Raw genomic sequence first — 25,570 nt, 5'->3', positions numbered from 1 at the left:
CGGGAAACCTCTGTTGGTCTGGAGGAGCTGCAGCAGTTATTTCTACACAAACGTCCACTCCATTCACTAGATATTCTCAGAGCTAAACTAACTCTTCTGCAGTGTGTAGTGTGCGCACATGCACGTGAGAATGGAGCGAGCTCAGTGAAGGCAAGCAGGCAGAGGAGCAGAGGAGCAGAGTACAGCAGAGACTCCGGTCCTGGAGACCAAAGCTACGGTCTCCCCCGCGTCCTCCGACCGCGGCCAACACTGTTTAACAGACGGGCTTCACTAGATACAACCAAGAGGTTTTGGTGCTTCACAGTAATTTGTATTGGAGTCTGAGTCTGAACAGCATAGCAACACGCGAGCGCGCATGGGACATCGACCCGCAATGATTTATACGTGTAAGAAGTTACAAACAGTCCCTTTAAATCACTATATAGTTAATCAACTCTAAGATTGATAATAGGGAGTCAAACTCACACACCGATATGAGTACTTCTCTGTGCCAAAAGACCCTCGTTAACAGCCAGCTGGAGGGTGTGAGCGACACACAGCAGGCTGGGGAGTCCCGCATACGAGGCGGTGCGCCGCAACCGTCTCTAGGCCTGCTTGGAAAGGCTCGGGGCGAAGGTGGCTCGTGGCCGCAGCTTTACAGCGTTCTCTGCCCGGACCTCGCCGCACCGTGGACAAAGCTCGCTGCGCCCTCTCCCCCCGCCGGGGACGGCCTCCTGCTCCTGAAGCGACTGTCGACCGGGGCGGACTGTCCTCAGTGCGCCCCAACCGTGTCGTGTCGCCAGATCGGGGCTCGGCCCAGCGGAGTACGTGTACACGAGCACAGTATCGGACCCGATACCCGATACTGGTATCGGTGCATCCCTAGAAATAGCCAATCTTCTCGCTGATGGTCTTGTTTACTTATAGGTCACATGGAGGCATCAGTATTACATTGAGCCTGTTTCATAACCAGTTAAAAGTTCCTCGTAGTAACTTTAAGACAGGAAATGGGACTTGACTGATGGGGAGGTAAAGGATCTCGTCGTGTTACGTGACCGATAAAACCAAGGAAGTGCTATTGTGTTGCTTACTGTGTGAGATATTTTCTGTCTTTACACTCTGAACGTAAGGAGGTCGTATTTGTTCTGTGTGTTTAGTGAATAAGAAGATCATTTTCTCTTTGTGTGTGTCTCTTAGGTGTAAACTGGCTCAGGCAAACGGTTGGGGTGTGATGGTCAGCCATCGTTCAGGAGAGACGGAGGACACCTTCATCGCTGACCTGGTGGTGGGACTCTGCACTGGACAGGTGAAAATGAAATTCACCCCTTAGTGACAGTGACATTATCATAATCCAACATTTCACAGGTCAGTATTTTGGGAATTATAATCTCTGCCGTCTCTGTGTTGCAGATTAAGACCGGCGCCCCCTGTAGATCTGAGAGGTTGGCCAAGTACAACCAGCTCATGAGGTCAGTGGGCCGCAGACATCATCTCTCAACCTCTCTCTAACACACAAACTTTACTGATTCATTTCAATTCAGTTCCTCGGCTCAATGACGCTTTATTGGGGTTTGTCGTTTGACATGCAATGGATCAACGTATACAACGTTTCGTATGATATTTTACAAAAAGTTATTCCTCATTTCACATGCGTTCTTCTATGAATGTCAAGCAACATATGTCAATTTCCGCATGTTAAAGTCTTTTCAAAATAAACATCCGTCTTCACAGAAACAACTTGGTTAGGGTTAGGAAAAGATGGTGGTTTGGGTTAAAATATCTACGTCTCATCCAAGCTCGTCACATACCATATCTTTGTCACGCCCCTTGGCGTCACTTCAGGATTACAGCCCGGACACACAGGGAACGTCAGGGGCGCGTGGCGGCTGCGTGGCATGGTGGCTGCGTGATTCATGCGTTCACACCAGCTGCATTTCAGCTGCGTTTCTGCTGCTGCAGCTGCTGCTGTCAGACGTTTCTTTCTACATAGAGTTTGCCTTTTAATGGCCATTTCATTTCATTATAAATATCGTTTATATTTATTTTAGACCGAGAAAGGTTAAGAAACGTGTGGTAATTTGTAAATAATAGTAATAATCCACAATTAAAACTCTGTACTATATTCATTCATGGAGCTCTCCAAGTCACTGCATGTTCTAGAACACTGTCCGGCACATATTTCAGAATAAAAGCCTTGTGTTAATTAAGGAATTCTGTTCATAGAAAAAACCCTTGAGGGCTTTTATTTTGAAATGAAAGCAGGAAGTGTTGATTTAAAAATAAGTCTTTACTTTTTTTTCATCTCCGTAACATATTCTACAGATAGACATCAAAACTGTAGTAATCTTGCTGGCATGATGTTAATATACAGTCAATAGATCACCTTCACTGTCCGTAACATATTCTACAGATGTCTAGACATTGAAACTGTAGAAATGTAGCTGATATGATGTCAATATACAGTCAATAGATCACCTTCACTGTCGCTTCCTTGTTGCTGTGAGACGCGCGGCACACGTCAAAAAGAGGTGAGATCTCTATTCACTAGAAGAGACGCAGCTGAGACGCGCGTCTCACGCGGGCCGTGTGTCTGCTATAACCTGTTAACACGGACGCCAAAATAAAAAACAACAGGTAATGCAGCCGCCACGCGCTCCTGATGTTCCTGGTGTGTCCGGGCTGTTAGGCAACAAAACCACTATAGTTAAGTTTAGGAAAAAACAAGATGGTTGGGCTTAAAACTGCTACGTTTGTGCAGTAAAAATGACACTAAACGTTGTGAACACAGGACACGAAAAAACAGCTGAATGTAACGTGACACAAAGGACACCGACAGCGGTCTCCTGGATGAAAGCCTTGTGTTGTTGGACCCATCCACCTCCCCTCCCGACCACATGATGTGTGTCTCTTTTCGTTCTTAAACTACATCAATACAGCATTTAAGGGTGACCAGGTGTCCCACTTTAGGAGGGACTGCACAGTATTTTTATCCCTTGTCCCACGTCCCACATATTGAGACGACGTCCCACATTTTCATTGGCTACAGATGCTGCCACGCCACAGAAACACATTTCAGATTTTGAAATCTGGTCTGAGTTTAAGACAGATAAAATATGTTGTAAACCCGTGTGGAGGCTGTTTGGAGAGACAACAGAAGTGTGGCAGCAGGTATTATATACCCAAGGCCACGCCCATCTCTCAAGTGCTACTATTATCTGTGTGTCATATTATCTATAATCTTGATGACACACCCAGAAACAGCACATGTAGACACAAGGATCAGCAGAAAGTCCCGTAATTTTAAAAACTAAAGTCTGTGGATTATAGCATATAAAAATAAGGATACATGAACTGTTGCATCAGTGAGAGCTTGAATACGTTTTTCTCTTGAAGGAAAATTAAAGAATTTAAATTGGGCAGAATTTAATTCTCAATTATTTTAATGTGGAAATTCTGTAAGAAAACTGACTGACACAAAATTGTTTTTCTCTCTCTAATCACTGTTCATGACTAAGTTCACTGTTCTCGATAAATTTTAATACACAATCAGTGACCATTTTTATTTGGTTCTTCACTTTATAAACTACATAAACTTTAGTCGAGGTCACAAACATTGTCTTCACAGGATCTAGACTCATTAAAACATGTTAAACATGTAAAAAAAAATTTACATATAATTGGAAACTTGCATATTTTCATCATTTCCTTTAAAGGTACAATCACTGCTTCATTTATTTATATTTATTTATCTTCTTCATGGCTCCAAATCTGGCAGCGACCAGCTACTGTACAACAGGGCTTCTCAGGTTCCTGCTTTATCTTAGCGCTTAGCATCACAGAGCTAATTGATGTGACAGGCGGCAGCAGCACCGGTGTCACCCCATGTGTCCGAGCCAGTCAGCAGCAGGAGGAGGAGGAGGAGGAAGAGGAGGTGGGATCGGCTCAGTGTTGTAATCCCATCGGACTGCTGAGGAGACGCAGGAGAGGTGGAGGGTGGAGAGATTTACAGGAGCATTAACCAGCGATAAACGCTAATCAGTGCAGTGAAGTGTGCACACACACACACACACACACACACACGCACACACGCACACACACACACGTGTACTGACACCAGAAATAAAATAGTCATTTATACTGTGGCAAGTTGTCATGCAGTGGCTGCTATGGAGACATGTTTTTTTTTTTTTAAAGGAGAAATTCAGCAATTTCATATTGAATTTCCATAAATTTGAGGAAAAAAAAGGGAAATTCATGTCTATGTACAAGAATCATATGGATTCAATTTGGTGACTATTTCTCGAACTGCCATGAGGCTGTGTTGTGTATTTACAGGCTGAGTAGTACTAACCCTAACCAGGACAAGTAAACTGATATTTAAGTTTAAACTTTGGCGATGCGCTCCTTTAATCCTTAACAAGAGAGAAAGTTAGAGAAAACATCAAATAATGCCAGTAGGTCATTTTCAGGTTCATACTTGTATTTTGTGTTTCTACTAGAACATGTTACATGATTTAATATAAAAAAACAACCTTTTTTTCCCCTCATATTGTCTGCCTGAATATACCTGTATTTACTCTGTCTGAAACGCTCCATTTTAGTGCATTTCAACGGAATTGCGTTGCCAGGCAACAGTTTGGTCCATGTTTACTTCCCGTCAGCTGATGTTATTAACAAACACTGCAACAGGAAATAAACTGGGACACAAATGTTTATGTTTAAAAACCGTGTAATGGTCTACATATTGTATATTTTTTTACATCACAAATGGACATAAATCCTAACGGCTTGTTTCAAACGCACAATTTCTGAATATGGGCTGTGTGTATTTCTCCGTATAGTGATCGTTTTGATAGTTTAACAGTATTTATATAGCAGTTAAACCTGCTTAATAATATAAAATACATGAAAATCTCACTTTTTTACAAAATGGGACTTTTTAATCATGTCCCTCAGCTCTATCCTTTTCTACTCTTTTCTTCTCTGCAGGATTGAGGAGGAGTTGGGCGACCAGGCTCGCTTTGCAGGCCATAACTTCAGGAACCCCAGCGCCCTGTGAAACTGACTGACAGACAGATGAATGACTCACACACACACACACACACACACACACACTCACACACACACTTAAACTGACAGACACGACGAACACGGAGCGAGCCATGTACAATGAAAGATCACACAGATTCATGAAAAAACAGACGAGCAAAGGAGCCAAGCAAAAAAAATAAAATAAATAAATTATGCACTGGACTTATAGGGAGATGATGCTGTATGCACACACACACACACATAGATTACGCAGATGCAACGCGCTCACGCACATGCAGAGGAATACCATAAAAATATAAAATTTCTAAGCCAGACATGCACTGTTACTGTAGTTTTAAAGGAATAGTTCATGTACAGCCAGAGGACAGACCTGTAAAAATAAAGATTATTGTTGTAAAAACAGAGAGATAATTAAGTAGAGATATAATAGCATAATGTAGACTGACGCACGCAACTGAAAGAGATAAAAAAAAAAAAAAACTTTCAGCACCAAAAGAGGACGATGCACTCGCAGAAAGAAACACACAACAGCTGTTTCAGGGACTGAGTGAAAAAACGACTAAACTACACAAACACTAACACACTCAGCTGTGTCACACTCTCACCTGGACACTGAAGTACCTGCACTTCACCCACTTCTGTCCTCTTTTTGTCTCCTTTTTCTTCTCGTCGTGTCCGTTTCTCAGTTTCTAAAACCCTCTTTTCTTCCCGCCCCGACGTGATTCTAATTATTTGTCCTTTATGCTTGAAATCCCGCCTTCGTCCTAAAGAAAAAAGAAAATCTGAACCCTTCGTTCCTTCTGTTCCTCCTGAATGTCCATAGAATAGCTGTGTTGACAAAACAAGAAAGAAAATAGAAAATAAAAATTAAAAAAAATGAACGCTTGTCATTGAAAATAATGTGAAAATATGTGAAATAAAAAGATGTTAATTTACAATTTCAATCACATTTAAAAGGTTTGTGTCTTTTTTGTGTCACTTTAGTTTTTTTTTGTCCTAAATTTGCATCTGCTTTTCAACAAAACATGACAGATTGTTTGTTTTTTGTAATAAACTGTGGTGGTGGTTTTAAGATTGCAACTGCTGACATGTAATAGAGTAAGTTTCCATGAGAAGATGTGTTTAAGAGTCTCAGAATCTCACAAATACTCGTGGCTGTGAGCACCTGAATGTGCCATGAAAACTTTACAGTTTGACCGGAGATTGTGGGATACTCGGGGGGGAGGGGGGCGCAATGATGACGATAATGTTCCCTAAATTCAGACAAAATGGTCTGCATCTGAAGGAAGTAGGACAGGCTCAGAAACACATCCATGAGGTAAATTCACAGTTAAAGGAACGGTTTGTTACAATTAGGGGAATCTATTGGTATTGTTTTCTATAATCACCTGAAAATATGAATCGTTGTGTTTTCGTTACCTTAGAGTGAGTCGTTCATATCTACATAGGGAGCAGCAGGTCCTCTTCACAGAGACCACCATGTTGCACCGCCATGTTTCTACAGTAGCCCAGAACGGACAAACCACTTCCTGCTTGTGCCAGAGTCGATAGTATTAATTGTTCTGAAGTTAACCCCTGTCACTCTACAGCCTAGTTGCCAGGAAAAAAAATTATGTTTCTGCAAACCAGGGATACGTTAAATTGCGACGTTTTTGCATTTGGTCAGAGCGAGTGACGTAGTTTAAATAGTGAAAAACTTTTGGCACATGGAAGACAGACATGTGATTTAAAAGATGGGAGAGTAAAGTTTGATCTTTGTAATGTTGCAGAAATTCAGAGTTTCTCAACACACCTGCTCTTCTGTGTAATGAGAAAGATTTGAAGCTATGGATAAAAAAAAGATACTGGCCTAAAACAAACTAAATCGGCCTGGAGGCACAAACTAAAACATCAACTAGTCCTGTGAGTATCAAGTGTCGTGATCAGATGTCACATCAATCAGCACGGACGTCAAGCAATTATTTATCTTTGTGATGCATCGCCCAACACACTGTAGATTAACGGATTATGATGTGTTTGGATTTTGCCAAATGTCAAGATAATACCAGCCAGCTGTATTGTCCACTGATGACAAATCCTACACATACAGTAAACCAGGGGTTCCCAACCTGTGGGCAGGGACCCCCTAAAAGGTCACAAGATGACAAACATACATCATTTCTTCCACACAAATATATATTTTACTTTTCTCTAATACTCTCTAATAGGTCGGCTCTGGGGACGTGGAACGTCACCTCTCTGTGGGGGAAGAAGCCGGAGCTTGTGCGGGAGGTGGAGCGTTATCAGTTAGATCAGGTAGGGCTTACCTCTACGCACAGCCTTGGTTCTGGAACCGTAGTCCTGGATAGGGGTTGAACTCTATTCTTCTCTGGAGTTGCTCATGGTGTGAGGCGCCGGGCGGGTGTGGGGATACTCACAAATCCCTGGCTGAATGCCGCTACATTGGAGTTTACCCCGGTGGACGAGAGGGTCGCCTTCCTACGCCTTCAGGTTATGGGGGGTGAAAAACTCTGACTGTTGTCTGTGCATATGCATCTACCAGCAGTTCGGAGTATTCGACCTTCTTGGAGACCCTGAATGGAGTCCTGCATGGGGCTCGAGTAGGGGACTCCATAGTTCTACTGTGAGACTTCAACGCGCACATGGGCAACGATGGAGGCACCTGGAGAGGCGTGATTTGTAAGAATGGCCTCCCTGATCTAAACCCGAGTGGTCGTTTGTTACTGGACTTCTGTGCTAGTCATGTACTGTCCATACCAAACACCATGTTCGAACAAAAGGATGCTCATAAGTGTGCATGGTACCAGACCACCCTAGGCCGAAGGTCGATGATCGATTTTGTAATCGTATCGTCTGATCTGAGGCCGCATGTTTTGGACACTCGGCTGAACAAGGGCTGGAGCTGTCAACCGATCGCCATCTTTTGGTGAGTTGGGTCAGAGGGTGGGGGAAGACTCTGGTAAGCCCAAACGGTGAGTGCGGATGAACTGGGAGGAGGCCCATGTCTGAGAGATCTTCAACTCACACCTCCGGCGGAGGGCATCCCTGTGGAGGTTGGGGGCATTGAACTCGAGTGGGCGATGTTCAAAGCTTCCATTGCTGAAGCTGTGGCGGTAAGCTGTGGTCTAAGGTCTTGGGTGCCTCAAGGGGCGGCAACCCTCGAACACCATGGTGGACACCGGTGGTCAGGGAAGCCGTCCGACTGAAGAAGGAGGCCTTCCGGGATATGTTATCTTGGAGGACTCCGGAGGCAGTTGCAAGGTACCGACAGGCCCGAAGGAAAGCAGCCACTGCTGTGAAGGAGGCAAAACAAGGCGGTGTGGGAGGAGTTCGGAGCAGCCATGGAGAAGGACTTTCGGTCGGCACCAAGGTGCTTCTGGAAAACCGTCCGGCACCTCAGGAAGGGGAAACGGGGAACCATCCAAGCTGTGTACAGTAAGGATGGGACACTGTTGATCTCAGCTGAGGAGGTAATCGGGCGGTGGAAGGAGCACTTTGAGGAACTCCTAAATCCGACTAATACGCCCTCTATTGTAGAGGCAGAGCTGGAAGCTGACGGGGGACCATCATCAATTACCCTGGTGGAAGTCACTGAGGTAGTCAAACAACTCCACAGTGGCAAAGCCCCGGGGATTGATGAGACCCGTCCAGAAATGCTGAAAGCTTTGGGTGTGGAGGGGCTGTCTTGGATGACACGTCTCTTCAACATTGTGTGGAAGTCGGTGACAGTGCCTAAGGAGTGGCAGACCGAGGTGGTGGTTCCCCTGTTCAAAAAGGGGGACCAGAGAGTGTGTGCCAATTACAGGGGTATCACACTGCTCAGCCTCCGTGGTAGTCTACTCCAAGGTGCTGGAAAGGAGGGTTCAGCCGATAGTCGAACCTTGGATCGAAGAGGAACAATGCGGATTTCATCCTGGCCGTGGAACAACGGACCAGCTCTTCACTCTTGCAAGGATCCTGGGGGGGGGCCCGGGAATATGCCTATCCAGTCTACATGTGTTTTGTGGACTTGGAGAAGGCATATGACCGGGTCCCCCGGGAAATACTGTGGGGACTGTGCATTCGCTTTACCGCACCGTTGTGACAAAAAGAGAGCTGAGCCGGTCAATCTTCGTTCCTTCTCTCACCTATGGTCATGAGGGTTGGGTCATGACCCAAAGAACTAGATCGCGGGTACAAGCGGCCGAAATGGGTTTCTTCAAGAGGGTGGCTGGCGTCTCCCTTAGAGTTAGGATGAAAAGCTCAGTCATCCGTGAGGGACTTGGAGTAGAGCCGCTACTCCTTTGCGTTGAAAGGAGTCAGCTAAGGTGGTTCAGGCATCTAGTAAGGATGCCCCTAGGGCGCCTCCCTTGGGAGGTGTTCCAGGCATGACCAGCTGGGAGGAGACCACGGGGAAGACCCAGGACTAGGTGGAGAGATTATATCTCCACACTGGGAACGCCTTGGGATCCCCCAGTCAGAGCTGGTTAATGTGGCCCGGGAACAGGAAGTTTGGGGTCCCATGCTGGAGCTGTTTCCCCCCCGACCCGACCCTGGATAAGAGGTTGAAGATGAGTGGTGAGTGAGTGACTTTTCTCTAATAATGTGTACTTTCCTGTGGAATACTAGATCGCTTTTAGCTTTTCTGGCCTCTAACGATTATTTAAAATATTAAAATTGTTTAAGCAAAACAATTTGTCACCTCTCTATATACATTAAATCTGTGACAAGGGGTCACAAGTGTGTGTTGCTTCACTTTATACCCAGATAACAAGACTACACTATCATTTTGTGTCAGATATTTTGTGTCAGATTTGGCCAATGTCATGTAGTCTGATCTGATTAATGTGACAAGAGCCAAAATGATATAAACAGAATAAACACAAAATGAAACATCTTTCCACATTTTATTGATTTACTCATTCAGGTCCAATGTGAAGCATACAGCAGGAGTTCATCTTTAGTGCCTATTGGTGACAACTTCACAATAAAAGTCCAGCAGAAAGATAGATAATTATATATTCTATTATATATTTAAGTATTTTCAAGGGCCTTGAAGTAACAGTTAGTGCATTTGGGTGAGAGAGAGAGAGTGCAACATTAATAGAACATTACATTATCGAGACACAGAACAACCTGGGGTGACTGATCCTCAAACTAACTGCTGAAACTTTACTGATACTAACGTTTCTTATTATTCACATACGTGAACATCAGCACAGTTTTCTTTTATGAGGAGGACATGAAGTCAATTGCTTGCCTCAAATCATATTTCTTTTATCTCGTTTGTCACCACTTCCACATCTGAAAAATTCATTAAATCAGATGAAAACATGAGGAGCTACTGTAAAATGACACGAGATGTTTGCTTTGAAGTCAACACAAACAATCAAGTTGAAAGACATTTGATACTGTAACCAAGCACTGTTAGAAACTGACCTAATGGTAAAAAGAAATAGAAATATAGTAGTTTGACTCCCATAAATGACAGAAAAACACAACACAAACATACAGAAATTTACTTTGAATTAATTCTACCGCCTTATATTGGCCTCATTTTATTTAGCAAAATAAAACCTCCTCTGTCTGTGGGTCAGTCAGCCCAGTTCGAGAACACAAGGTGACAATCTAAAGGCCCGGGTGTGTTTCATTGGGCCCGATGGAGCCGTGTCCTGCGTCTGTTATGCGCGTGCGTTGATGATGTCGACAAACTCTGGTTTGAGAGAGGCTCCGCCCACCAAGAAGCCGTCCACGTCGATCTGAGACGCCAGCTCTCTGCAGTTAGTCGCCGTTACTGAACCTGGAGGACGGAGAGAGAGAAATAAGGTGATATTAATATGTCGGAAGTTAAACAAATCAGATCCAACCTTCTGTATAAAACAGTTACAGAATGTAAAAAATACATAATGGTAGTCCCATTTACTTTATAAAATTCTACTTTTGTCCCACGAGTTTTACTATTTCATGTATTTTATGTACTCACTAAAATATCTGTAACATTGAGCTGTAGGGATGTCACGATACCAGAAATCTAGTAGTCGATACCAATAATAGTGAAATTCCACGACTCTTGATACCAACACGATACCACGGTAGAAAACAAAAACAATAAATCCCATGTACTTCAACATACAGTACACTCCTTTCTTACTGTTTGCAGCTGTTTTTTGCGAATTTATAAGTAATCCTTGATGATCCGCCTCAAGTTTATTGCCAAAAACTAAATTTTAAAAGATTACATTTGAACACATCATGATAACGTTATTATTACCTCCGCCTAGGCCAAAGGCCTAGGAAGGAGGTCATGTTTTCACCGGCGTTGGTTTGTTGGTTTGTTTGTTTGTCTGTTAGCAGGATTACTCCAAAAGTTCGCGATGGATTTGAATGAAATCTTTTGGAGGGGTGGGGTGTGGCACAATGAATAATCCATTAGCTTTTGGTGAGGATCCGGATCATGATCTGGATTCAGGAATTTTTTTAAGGATTCTGATCACCCTGAGCATTAAGACCACCGGGTATAACATATGCGCAGTGGAGCTGATGACGCGTTGATGACGCGTGACCCCGCCTCCATCTGAGAGCAGAGAGATACGTGTGTGGATGACACATAGTGTAACGTTCTACAGACATAACAAGGCTGCTGGATGAGAGAGGCATCCGCCGACACGTTACACGGACACACACCGTGTTAATAACAAGCCGACCACCTCGCGGTACCGCCAGCTGTGAGCTGTGAGCTGTGATCTGTGATCTGTTTTTAAAGACACGCGTTGGCGGAGGTCTGCGCTCTCCGAGTGAAATTCTAGTTTAATTATTATTTCGCCAATTTTTACTGAATAGAGCTTGAACGCATCAAAATGTAGTCTCTTATCTCCTTCAGCAACACTGGACCATCCTTTACCAAAGGAAAGGAGATAATGGCGTCCCACAATTCATTGTGGCAGCATCATTTAAAGCGATGCACGTCAATAACATCGCTGTTGCATAATTACGGAGTCTAGTGTAAGTGCAGTTGGATTCTCTGAGCACCACGGTTGTCTTTTCCTAAATCCTTCTGAATTCTCCTTCTCATCTTTCCTTGACCTCATGACGTTTTCCATCGAGGTCAAGGAAAAGTAGTTAGGAAAAGACGTTAGGACATCATTTTGTTAGGCTATTCAACCGCAGATCATGTGATCAGTGGAGCTCATCAGGGCTCACCACCCTTGATCAAAACTGAACAAATCTTGAAACCTTACCAGAGTAGGGTTATGGTGCTGGTACATACGAGTAGCAAAGAAAATCAAAAATCTTCCCAGGTACACGCAGGAAACAACCCCTAGGAAGTCACCAAGTCAAAAATGTTCAAATCATACACACAGCTCTAAAGGTGCAGTGTGTAGGATTTAGCAGCATCTAGCAGTGAGGTTGGAGATTGCAACCAACTGAAACTTCTACTGTGTGCCGAGCGTGTCGCAGAACTACAGTGGTCGACGTGAAAATGTGAATATCCCTCTCCAGAGCCAGAGTTTGAGTTTGTCCGTTCTGGGCTACTGTAGAAACATGGCGGACTCTGTGAAGAGGACCCGCTCCCTATGTAGGTATAAATGGCTCCGTCTAAACTACAAAAAAAATATAATTAGAATCAGGTGATTATAGAAAACATATTCCATTCCTGCCAATAGATCCCCCTAAATGCTACACACTGTTCCTTTAAAAGGTAAAACTGCCAAAAATCATCACTGACCTCCGTAGATGATGCGCACAGAGTCGGCCACGTCGTCTGAGACGTTGGCTCGGAGCCACGCCCTCAGCTTCTCATGGACCTCCTGAGCCTGGACACACACATGCACAATATAATTGTGAATTTTACAGAATTTATGTACAGTGTTTCATGCCTGTATGACCAAACAATCTACACGTAACACTACACACTTTCAAATCTTTTAACATAAATAAAACTTCATCTTACAGTTTGTTAGTTGAGTTAGTTTATCTGGAATAGGTCACAGATAAGGAGCATAATCCTTTGCTTTTGGTCAAAACAACCAGATTTCAAGAAACAATGTTTTGAGCTGACACCAGCTGAATGTCAGCCTGCAGGTGTGAGTATATTGTGGGTTGTGGAGGTGAAAATACTGGCAGCCAGCTGAGTTTATACCAGAGAAATTGGATCTGCAGGACACTGAACACACCCGCTGGTACTGTATGGTCCAGTACAGAAAGGCTATTACTATAAAAAAATAATACACATTAAAGGTTATACTGTAATACTAAAATAATGATAACATTTTTTAATAATAAAATAAAAAATAATAAAACATAATAATATATAAAATTAAAATTAAACATTTCAAAAAAATGGCCAAAAATAAAAAGCAAACAATAAAATAACCTAGTGTATATATATATATATATATATATATGTGTATATATATATACTGTATATAACCTGGTATTTAATGGTAATCACCTGCCTTCAGGTCAGTGTTGTGTCAAATTAATTGATAGTAAATTGCTGTAGTTTGGCTGCCTGACTGAACATAACAGAATGTTAACAGAGGGCTAACAGAAGGTTAAAAGGTTAACAGAAGGTTAACAGAGGGTTAATAGAAGGTTAACAGAGGGTTAACAGAAGGTTAACAGAGGGTTAACAGAGGGTTAACAGAAGGTTAACAGAGGGTTAACAGAAGGTTAACAGAAGGTTAACAGAAGGTTAACAGAGGGTTAACAGAAGGTTAACAGAGGGTTAACAGAGGGTTAACAGAAGGTTAACACAGGGTTAACAGAGGGTTAACAGAAGGTTAACAGAGGGTTAACAGAGGGTTAACAGAGGGTTAACAGAGGGTTAACAGAAGGTTAACAGAAGGTTAACAGAGGGTTAACAGAAGGTTAACAGAGGGTTAATAGAAGGTTAACAGAGGGTTAACAGAAGGTTAACAGAGGGTTAACAGAGGGTTAACAGAAGGTTAACAGAAGGTTAACAGAGGGTTAACAGAGGGTTAACAGAAGGTTAACAGAGGGTTAACAGAGGGTTAACAGAAGGTTAACAGAGGGTTAACAGAAGGTTAACAGAAGGTTAACAGAGGGTTAACAGAGGGTTAACAGAGGGTTAACAGAAGGTTAACAGAGGAAGGAGTCACTGTTACCTGTTCAGGTGAAGCCGTTTTGCCCGTGCCGATGGCCCACACAGGTTCATATGCCAGCACCACTTTCCCCCAGTCCTTCACGTTCTCTGGGACACATAAACCAATATTTATACACCAAATATTTAACATGATGATGTAGCCATGCAAACACTGATACTGAGGTAAAATACCCCAAAATCACAGAGCAACAACAGAAGGGAAACATTTGCACTAAGCATTTGTCCTAACAGATTCACATTAAATAACATAAAAGATATATCTATATATTTCAGACCGAGAAGCATCCTAAAGGCAGAGCAGCGCTGCAAAGATCCATCACTTCTGTAACTTGTTTTCTGAAAATCCTGCATGAACAGAGGAGCAAGACGACAGCAGAGACCACTGACCTATTTGCATTTTAAATCAGCGCGTAGCCTACTTTGAGTGCAGAAGTAGGCTGCATGAGGCAAAGATGTAAGATCATCAATAAAATACTATAAAGTGGTAGTTTGTTCTACATGAGGACTGAAAAGCCGGCCACAGAAATGAGACTATTACTGTTGTATGTGTTGTTGATGTTCAGCAGTCCCACGGTAACGGAGAAGTCACCTCATATCTTGATCACTTTTAATAAGTTTCAACTAAAGAATGGAGAAAAATACGGACGTATTTTCATCAGTGTGTAAGAAAAATCAGTGATCAGCAGGAAAACAGTAATGCCTGCGACAAAAGAGAAGATCCACAAGACCAACAATGTCATAATTGGTTTTGTGTTATCAGTCCTACTTGTATTAGCTATTACAGCTGCTAGACTGCTATTGTGGCTGCTTCTCTATCTCTCTCTCTCTCTCTCTCTCTCTCTCTCTCTCTCTCTCTCTCTCTATCTATCTATCCCCCCAGCCGGTCTCGGCAGATGGCCGCCCGCCCTGCGCCCGGTTCTGCTCCAGGTTTCTTCCCAGTAATCGGGGAGTTTTTCCTGGCCACAGTGCGCTTGGTGGATCCTGTTGGGTCTCTAAACTATGGTGTACGGTCATAGACCTGCTCTATATATAAAGCGTCTTGAGATAACTTCTGTTGTGATTTGACGCTATACAAAAATAAATTGATTTGATTTGATTTGATAATACCAAAAAAAATAAAAAATTATATATTGTACATAGTTAAAAAAAATAAGAAAAAAGGGAATAATGAACAAAAAAGAAAATATTTAAAGAAAAACACATAAAATAATAAAATGAAATTGTAAAAAAAAGTTTCTTTTATTTACCTGCGATGACCTGTGTCTGAGCGTAGACGACTTCTTCGGTGGTGCCCGCCTCCCGCTCCTCCAGCTTCTCCCCGATGCAGGCGATCACACCCAGATCGCTCTCCAGAGCGTGAGCCACCTGAGGGTCAACCACAGACTCTTTACCTGACGTGTGTGCATCATATTGCCACAGACAGGTTTGAATTCACTGAATGCTGATTTAGTGGAGCCTCTAAATCTGGGGAATTACTCCATTAATGTGGTGACATCAAATAAATCTGCACAACACTACCGTGGTGTTTGTACAGGATTTGACATATTTACTGATGTTGTGCAACTTTTGCCAAGAACTACATCCAGAAACTCCCACAAATAGCCACTGAAAAAAGGTTAATTGTAATCTAGACGACTAAAAACCAAATTGAGGGAGCGCTTGGTGTGTGGATCTATCAGTTTAAAGACCGCTGAACAGACGCGCGTCTCGGCTGCGTCTCTTCTAGAGAATAGAGGTCTCGCCTATTTTTGACGCGTGCCGCGCGCGTCTCACAGCAGCAACAGGCAGTGAAAGTGATCTATCGACTGTATATCAACATAATATCAGCTAGATTAATTCAGTTTACATGTCTAGACATCTGTAAAATATGTCACGGACAGTGAAAGTGATCTATTGAGTGTATATTGACATCATACCAGCAAGATCAGAACAGTTTCGATGTCTATCTGTAGAATATGATACGAAGATGAAAAAAAAGTAAAGACGTATTTTTAAATCAACACTTCCTGCTTTCATTTCAAAGTAAAACATTTTTTTCTCACGTGCAAGCGTTTTTGCTGTGGACAGAATTCCTTCATTTGTTAACACAAGGCTTTTATTCTGAAATATGAGCAGTCAGTGCTGTGGAACATGCAGTGACTTGGAGAGCTCCATGAATTGATAAAGTATGGGGTTTAAATCAACACTTCCTGCTTTCATTTAAAAATAAAACCCCTCAAGAGGTTTTATCTGTAGGCAGAATTCCTTCATTTGTTAACACAAGGCTTTTATTCTGAAATATGTGCTGGACTGTTCTAGAACATGCAGTGACTTGGAGAGCTCCACGAATGAATATAGTACAGAGTTTTAATTGTGGATTATTACTATTATTTACAAATTACCAAACGTTTCTGGACCTTTCTCGGTCTAAAATAAATATAAATGATATTTATAATGAAATGAAATGGCCATTAAAAGGCAAACTCTATGTAATAAGAAAGGGCTGACAGCAGCAGCTGCAGCAGCAGAAACGCAGCAGACAAGCAGCTGAAATGCAGCTGGTGTGAACGCCCGACGCGTGAATCACGCAGCCACCACGCCACTGCCCCAATGGCTCCATATTACAGCTGCCGTCTGCAGCGCTCTCCCTTAATACTCGACTAGTTTCAGAAATTGTTGTCCCCATTAGTCAGTGCACAGACCTCCGCGATTACGCGGTACGATTACCCCCCCTCTCTGTTCAGCTTGCGCCATCATCCACGTGTATTTTTGTTTATGATGAGATCAGCTGTACGTAGCGGAGGATCGTAAAACACTTCATTCAAACTGGACAGAAACAAAATAAAACTCACCTAAACCGTCGTCGTTACTCTTTCCAACAATAACCAAGTGTGCTTTGGTCCAACTCAACTGTAATTTCACCGAGTTTAACGTGAAAAAACGCAGAATCTACAGTTAATAAGTTAATGTTCTGGCTGATCGGAATCTTTAAAAACATTCTTGAATCCGGATCATGATCCGGATCGCCACCAAAATCTAATGGATTGTTCACTGGGCCAAATCCCACCCTTCCAACATATTTCATTCAAATCCATCACAGACTTTTGGAGTAATCCTGCTAACAGACAAACCAACAAACAAACCAACAAACCAACGTCGGTGAAAACATAACCTCCTTCCTAGCACTGCGGCCTTGGCGGAGGTAATAAGGTTAAAAAATAGTGAAAAATCAAATTTAGCCACAGTTTTTAACCTTTTAATCATAAGCTAGTAAATTGAAAAATCATGCCGGTTTAGGCTTCAGTGTACTTTCACATCCATCCTGTAGGCCGGACAAAACGTAGACGAGACTGGAGACTGAAAAAATGAGGACCTGCAACTTGACGTGGACTCGTCTAACTTGACGGTGGAGGCATAAAACTGAAGAGACTCAGAACTTCAGATTAATAGTGCAGCTAGCACCAGAATCAAATGAACAAATCCAAATTAAGATTACAGGTATTAACCTTAGTCTTTAAACACAGTCAGTCTACATAAAGGAGTATTTTATAGTTTCTCATATCCAGCGGGTGTAGTTTATTTTCTTCCCTGCAGCCACACCAGTAATTTGGATGTATTTTCCAAAGCTAATGTCAATATTTTCAACCTCCAAGCACAAACATTTTCTGTAGCGAGAGGAAGCGCCTCACCTTCTGACCAATCAGCTCATCGCTTTCCCCGAAGACGTGACGGCGCTCAGAGTGTCCCAGTATCACCCAGTCTGCCCCGCAGTCCTTTATCATGGCCGGACTGGAGGGACAGGAAACATGTTGAAGTCACAGAAGATCAGGTGATGTATCATAAATTATATCTCCATATCCTCAGTGACACAAAGTTATTTGAATGTCCATCAGCCTGCAGTCTAATTAATAAATAGGATTGCGTTATGAATAATTCATGAGTGCATTCATTCAGTGGGTGAGATACCTGATCTCCCCTGTAAACGCTCCCTTGGCCACCTTGTAACAGTTCTGGGCGGCGACACCGATCCTGAGATCCAGACTGGACCGAGCGAAGTCCAGGTAGATGGAGGGGGCTCCGCACACCACCTCTGAAAAATAGTTCATCGGAACTTTTTCTATTTCTGTTTGCACTTTCTATCTTTTCTTCATTAACCCTACCAGTCCCACGTTGATGCCAGTGTCCCCTCCCACTGTTCCCATCATCATCAACAGTCCTCTTCCTTTACAAGCAGAAGTTAACCATCATGCAAGGTTGTAAATTCTCTGTGCATGTTGATTTGTGTTTCCTAAATTCTACATTTATTTGCATTTAATTCATCCGAAACCTTCAATGCAACTAAACTCCCCCTGCCTCGTCCTGCAAAAGAAAAGGTGAAACACATTGACTGTGTGAAAAACACGCCTTTTTGGCCCTGAGCTGAGAAGGTTAATTTAATTCAATTTAATTGGGTTACATTTATTTTCAGTAGAGTTCCGTCACTAATGGCTGCAGTGTGGCTGTAAAAGCAGGACTACCTTTAAAGGTCCCATATCGTGCTCATTTTCAGGTTCATACTTGTATTTTGTGTTTCTACTAGAACATGTTTACATGCTGTAATGTTAAAAAATAAACTTTATTTTCCTCATACTGTCTGCCTGAATATACCTGTATTTACCCTCTGTCTGAAACGCTCCGTTTTAGTGCATTTCAACGGAATTGCAACAGAATTGCATCGCCTGGCAACAGTTTGGGTCCATGTTTACTTCCTGTCAGCTGATGTCATTCACATACACTGCAACAAGAAATAAACTGGGACCCATTTAGAATGTTTACGTTTAAAACCGTGCAATGGCCCAAATATTGTATATTTGTGACATCACGAAAGGACAGAAATCCTGACGGCTTGTTTCAAACGCACAATTTCTGAATACGGGCTGTGTGTGTTTCTCCGTATATTGAGCGCTTCGATACTTTCACAGTATTTATATAGGACTTAAACCTACTTTATAATATTAAAGACATGAAAATCTTACTTTTTACAAGATGGGACCTTTAAAGCACCAGAACAGCATGTTTAGGTTCCTGAGTTGAGTTAGTTGATTTCTTCAACCACTATTAGCTGAAGTGCTGATGAGAATGGTCATAAAAATGAAAAAGAAACTCGACAAACAAGTTCACATGGAAATTTATATAAAGAATAAAAACATGCAGTGTGAAAGTCAGGTCAGAATAAAGGCTGTGTATCGGCAAGAATCTGGCGATACAATATACGTATCATGATACAGGGGTAACGATTCAATATATTGTGCTACACTGCATGTTTTTTTACCCCAAACTGCATGTGATTATCATAAAGTGGGCATGTCTGTAAAGGCGAGACTCGTGGGTACCCATAGAACCCATTTTCATTCACATATCTGGAGGTCAGAGGTCAAGAGACCCCTTTGAAAATGGACATGCCAGTTTTTCCTCGCCAAAATGCAGTTTCATTTGATACCAGTAAGTTTACTGCAGCCTGCTGCAACATCCCAAAGATCAAATAGCGGCCAGGTCCGCCGGTGGGCCGTCTGATTCTGAAGAGGTTAATTAATAATCGATAGTGTTTTGGAGAATCAATACAGTATCGCACAACAAGATACTGTGATACTCATGTGTATTGATATGTTCAGTCAGGATATAAGCAGTGGTGGAAGAAGTACTCAGATCTTTTACTTACAGTACAGTGAGCACTCTGCGGCTCATGTTACCGCAGTGTGTGCTGTGTTTTTTCTCAATAATAATTTATCATATAATATATTGAATATTTGAGTTTTTTTTCTTCTAAATTTGTGATTTTTTTCTCGTAAATTTACCACGTTAATCTCAGAGAATATTCAACTTTTTTTCGAGTTTTTTTTCTCAGAATATTATCCCCCTCACCTGGCTAGTTTAATATTATTAATATATATATATTAATAATATTAAACTATATATATTTTTTTACCTACAATGGCCCTAATACAGCCCTCATATACATAAATCTGTTTTTATTTCTTTGTTTATTGTTTAAATATTAAGAGAGTGTCAACCCTTTTGGACCTAAAACAGTTCAAATATATTCAAATGAAACTATCGGAGAAGTTAAGGGGGGAAAGTTTACTTTGGTGGATATATATATATATATATATATATATATATTATATATGAAAGGTATAAAGGGGCCTTAAAACACTGTATTTTTGTAGGGAGGTTTTGTATGGTTATGTAAAATAAAATAAACATGTAGTGGAGTATAAAAGTACAATATTTACCTCTAAAATAGCCTACTGTGGAGTATAATTATAAACTTTAAATTTACACTTAAGTAACTGAGTAAATGTATTTAGTTACTCTCCACCACTGAGGATAAGACAGGAACGTCAGAGGCCTTTATGCAACCCATCCTGATTACATGACTCCCAATGCCAGGGGGTCATCTGATCAGCAGCATCATCTCCTCTAAGATGGTCTGATTCTATATTGATCACTTTTATTTATTGATCTGTACACCCTGAAACCAGCAGACAGTTCATGTGCAGGCAGAGTATAGAAGACGCATTAATAATCAGAGAGTTACCGGTCTGGTCGTGCAGGCTGGCGGTGTTCAGGGTGCTGATCAGCTCCTCCAGACTCGACTTGTTCCCGTTCATCTTCCAGTTTCCTCCCACGAAGAAGCTCCGGAGCGCCATGGCTGGCTGGAGGAGGCGGATACCCGGTGAGAAGGAGGAGGAGGCAGATACCCGGTGAAGAGAGGAGGAGGAGGAGGAGGAGGAGGAGGAGGAGGAGGAGGTGGAGGTCCGGAGGAGGAGGTCCGGAGGAGCACTTCAGCTGCAGGGTGAAGACTCCAGCTGGTGAGTATGTCATGTGCTGTCGGAAATATCACAACTCTACACCGGCAAAAACCACCCCTCTTCTTCTGGTTTGGGTTTATGAAGAGAGAACAGCTTTATGGAGCTATACCGCCACCTGCTGTTATAATGAAGGATGACATCCCCTCAGTGTTCCCTCTCTACTCTAGACTTCTACTCCTTCACCATATAGCTGAGGGAAATAATACTTTTTACTACTACATTTATAGGATATAAGTTACTAGTTATTTTGCAAGATTGCAAGAGAATAGAAAGCAAATGGATATTGTTTATTATTTATATTATTAGTGTTATTATTATTCATTTCATACAAAAAAATATGATTTTTTTTCCAACTGACCAGTGACATACTGTACTGAAATACTGAAATATATATATAGATTTTTTAATTACACATGTCTTTTTTTTGTTTACATTATGCCTTAGATTATAATTTTGCTTTTACATTTACTTGTGTGATTTCTCCTTTTATATAAACATATTTTAGGAGCATTGTTGAAGGAACCTGAGACCAAAGATGTTCATTGCTGATGACTGCTTTGCTGGAGTGGACAAATGACAAATAAAGAACCTTGAACTTTGAACCTTTTTGGTCAAGAGCAATAAAAGATTCTACATATAGCATAAACATCATTTTTTATGAATGTATATTCTTTTAATTTTGCTTAATTAAGTTTGACAAGAACAAGTAAATTGATTTTGTGACAGTGACCTTTAGTCTCGTAAGGCAAGAGCCTGGAATGTGTTCAAAATAGGCAGTAAAAAACGTAAAATAAAAATGGTAACGTTATAAGTTTGCCGCAAAGTGCTGTCCCATTTCTATCGATACCATTTCAGGCCCTCGCAGCCTCTTACACACAACCATTTACCAGGTGACGTCAGTCAAGTCCCTGAGGGTTCAGGGCTTAAGGCCTTAGGGGGGACTTTGGGATTGGGTCAAAGTGGGACGGTACTCACCGGCACTTCTACATTTTACTCTTTGGCGTACCCTGACCTTTCTGCCCCTAATAAGCCGTATTAACACGGGGTAGAATCACCCGGTGTCCTCATCACCCAGTATCCACATCACTCTGTATCCTCATCACCCGGTGTCCTCATCACCCGGTGTCCTCATCACCCAGTATCCACATCACCCGGTATCCTCATCACCCGGTATTCTAATCTCCGGGTATTCTAATCTCCGGGTATTCTCATCACCCGGTGTCCTCATCACCCGGTATCCTCATCACCCGGTGTCCTCATCACCCGGTGTCCTCATCACTCGGTGCGGTGAAATAATCCAAAATTAAGTCGGTCCAGTTGTCGTAAGATGTAGCACCTCTAATGTGAATTTGATTTAAACATCGAGTGATGTGTTCCTCACGTGAATTCATCTTGTCAAACCAGCTATCTCCTCTGTCAACCACAATCTGTCATCTGTCAATCAACTCTATTGAGCCGAGTCAATAAACAGCGGTCTTCCGGTAAAAACTTTACGACAACGTTACGTTTAAGAGCTTCAAAACTAGACTCATCATTTGAATTTTACATCGATTCTTACTTTGAATTAAAGCTGAGACTTTATTTATTCAGAAACATATAAAAAAACAAAACAGCCCAAAACATACTTTTTCATGAAAAAATATGTTTTTTTTACAAAAATGGGCTGTCGCGACTTCCGCCTCATTTTGATAGAGCGGGTCACTGATATTTATTTTTTTTTGGCCAAAAAGTTGTCAAATTTGTATAACATATATAATAATCTAAAAATACTGGAATCAGCCTGTAAAATGTCCATTAATTGTTAGATATTGACATAAACTCCCAGAATGATATAAGTTAAATGTGTGAGTCCGTAAAGACGTCATGGCTTTATAAAGACAGGTGTTTACTCATCATGTCCAATCAATGGAATTTACCACAGATGGACTCCAATCAAGAGAAATGGGAGGCACCTGAGCTCAATGTAAAGTGTCATAGTAAATGGTCTGAATATCAATGTGATATTTAAGATTTGTCTTTTTAATAAATGTGCAAACATTTCTACAATGCTGTTTTTCACTTTGTCATGATGGGGTATTGAGTGTAGATTGATGATGGAAAAATGGAACTCTTTTAGCATAAAGTCGCAACATGAAATGTGGAATCTGAATACTTTGTGAGAGCTCTGTGGACATGATGGTGCAACTATTTGACAGAGGCAAACCTAAAAGATAAACTGGAAGCATCAGCTTGTTGGTGTCCATCTCTTAGAATAAAAAAAGCCACAATTTTTGCACCAACATTTGCGTGTCCTCCCTGCTGTTGTGTGCAGGTGTGAGTCATGCTGCTGATGTGTGTTGACCTCGCAAATGAAACTTCCCTACAGACTAATTTGTCCTCCAGAGCTCAAGAGCTGCACCTGCAGAGGACAAATTTAACTTTCCTATATCTAGAAAATAATTTACTATCGGTGTAATTCTTTCATATCATATTTAATGGGTGGATCCTTTATTTCATTTATATTTATTTTTATATTTTTATATCATCCTGTAGCTTCCCAGTGGTGTTCCTTATCGATTCAAACCTGAACATTCACATTGTGGTTGAAGTATGTTTTAGCGTCAAAATCCTATTTTCACAAGTGCTTCTAAAAACTTTTTCCCACGTGACCTGACGTAGGTTTCTGCATGATGACGTTCTAAACTCAGAAACGAAAGTTTGGAAATTTGTGTTTGGTGGATTATTTCTCTGTTGTTACAATGCTAATGGTCATTGTATTTTACATGGTTGGAAAGCCTGCTTATTTACCTTCACAATGATGTCCAACTTGTAAGGATCATGCATTTGTGGGATGAGTAGCACAGCTGATTATGTGGGTAGCGCCCAAGTAAAATTTGCCAAAATTCTCTGCCAATGCTAAACAGTGTATTCTCCTGTTGGTATTGACTATTGTTTTGAGTTGTTTGGTGCATTGGATGATTGAACTCTCTATCAGTAACAAGGAACAAACAAGACATATTGTTAATTTTACACTTTATTCATTTAATACACCGTCAGGAGCCTCAGTAGCGGTGGAAGATCCATACGCAGCCACAACAGCCTGGCACCTCCTCCTCATGCTGGTCACCAACCTGGTCACACGTTGCTGTGGGATGGCATTCCATTCCATTCCATTTTACATCGTTGGAAAGCGTGTTTATTTACCATCACAATGATGTCCAACTTGTAAGGATCATGCATTTGGGGGATGAGCAGCACAGCTGATTATGTGGGGAGCGCCCAAGTAAAATTTGCCAAAATTCTCTGCCGATACTAAACAGTGTATTCTCCTGCTATGCCGATTGTTGCACCGATGGAGTAACAGCTTTTGGTGGGGGCAGTGCCATGGTTTGGGGCGGCATCTCCCTCACTGGCAAAACAAGGCTTGTCATCATTGAAGACCATCTCAATGCAGGGAGATATCGGGATGAGATTCTGCAGCCAGTGGCGATCCCATATCTCCACAATCTGGGACCTAACTTCATCCTCCAAGATGACAACGCCCTCCCCCACAGAGCCAGGGTTATCACAGACTACCTCCACAATGTGGGAGTAGAGAGAATGTAACAGCCTGCCAAGAGTCCAGAACTCAACCCAATGCAACACTGGGATCAGCTTGGGCGTGCTGTACGTGTTAGAGTGACAAACACAACCATGCTGTGCTGACCTGCAACGAATCCTGGTTGAGGAATGAAATGCCATGGATTACCTACAGCAATTTAGATGGCGGTTGGTGTGCTCCCAGTTAGGAGAAGTACACAGGAGTACCGGCAGGAAGCTAAGCGACATACTGCTGTGGACGCCAAGTTAGTTCAGATCAGAAAGTCACACAACAACACAAACTAACCAATCTATGCAGCGGTAGACCAGCAACTCCTGTGTTCTGAGAGTTAAATTACTGTTTTTGTGAATGGAGTCTGGTGGCTTTGAAGACAGCGATAAAACTGCTTCAGTTCCACGTCGTAAAGGACTGTCTGACGGCGAGGTAAAGTGGTGAAAATATTCTAAATATAGCGTACACTTAAACAGATTTTTTTAGGTGGCTAAAATACGTTTTTCTTCTGCTCCACAGCTGCTTTACCTCGCCATCAGACAGCCCTTTACCTCACCGTCAGACAGCTCTTTACCTCGCCGTCAGACAGCCCTTTACCTCGCCGTCAGAGCCCTATACCTCGCCGTCAGACAGTCCTTTACCTCGCCGTCAGACAGTCCTTTACCTCGCCGTCAGACAGCCCTTTACCTCGCCGTCAGACAGTCCTTCACCTCGCTGTCAGACAGTCCTTCACCTCGCCGTCAGACAGTCCTTTACCTCGCTGTCAGACAGCCGCTTTACCTTGCCGTCAGATAGCCGCTTTACCTCGCCGTCAGACAGCCCTTTACTTCGCCGTCAGACAGCCCTTTACTTCGCCGTCAGACAGCCCATTACCTCGCTGTCAGACAGCCGTTTTCGATGGGCAACTGAAGCCGTTATATCACTCTCATCAAAGCCACCAGACTCCATTCACAAAAACAGTAATGTCACTTCGCAGAACGCAGCAGTATACATACAACCCCAGTCCAAAAAATCCAAACTAACCCTTTCAGT

The 25,570-nt window shown here is 42.2% G+C and overlaps 2 protein-coding genes across 2 annotated transcripts in view; one reads left to right on the top strand and one right to left on the bottom strand.

Moving 5' to 3' along the window:
- LOC141754543 (gamma-enolase) overlaps positions 1-5,979 on the top strand; it is a 37,206-nt gene extending 31,227 nt beyond the window's left edge. The window contains exons 11-13 of the mRNA XM_074613672.1: positions 1,177-1,285; positions 1,390-1,448; positions 4,969-5,979. Coding sequence (XP_074469773.1) covers positions 1,177-1,285; positions 1,390-1,448; positions 4,969-5,038 — 238 coding nt within the window. The 3' untranslated portion in view covers positions 5,039-5,979. The remainder of the gene's footprint in view (positions 1-1,176; positions 1,286-1,389; positions 1,449-4,968) is intronic.
- A 3,924-nt stretch (positions 5,980-9,903) lies between these two features.
- Positions 9,904-20,921, bottom strand: tpi1a (triosephosphate isomerase 1a). The gene is made up of 7 exons (XM_074613589.1): positions 20,694-20,921; positions 18,083-18,206; positions 17,806-17,905; positions 15,385-15,502; positions 14,139-14,224; positions 12,737-12,824; positions 9,904-10,810 (listed from the first exon to the last, which is right to left on the bottom strand). The coding sequence occupies exons 1-7, from the start codon at positions 20,803-20,805 to the stop codon at positions 10,692-10,694; spliced, it is 747 nt and encodes a 248-aa protein (XP_074469690.1). The 5' UTR covers positions 20,806-20,921; the 3' UTR covers positions 9,904-10,691.
- Positions 20,922-25,570: the final 4,649 nt, after the last annotated feature.

This window comes from Sebastes fasciatus, chromosome 17 (assembly GCF_043250625.1).
Source record: "Sebastes fasciatus isolate fSebFas1 chromosome 17, fSebFas1.pri, whole genome shotgun sequence".
NCBI lineage: Eukaryota > Metazoa > Chordata > Actinopteri > Perciformes > Sebastidae > Sebastes > Sebastes fasciatus.
The sequence above is the reverse complement of the archived record's forward strand: the minus strand, read 5'-3'. Positions and strand labels throughout refer to the sequence as shown.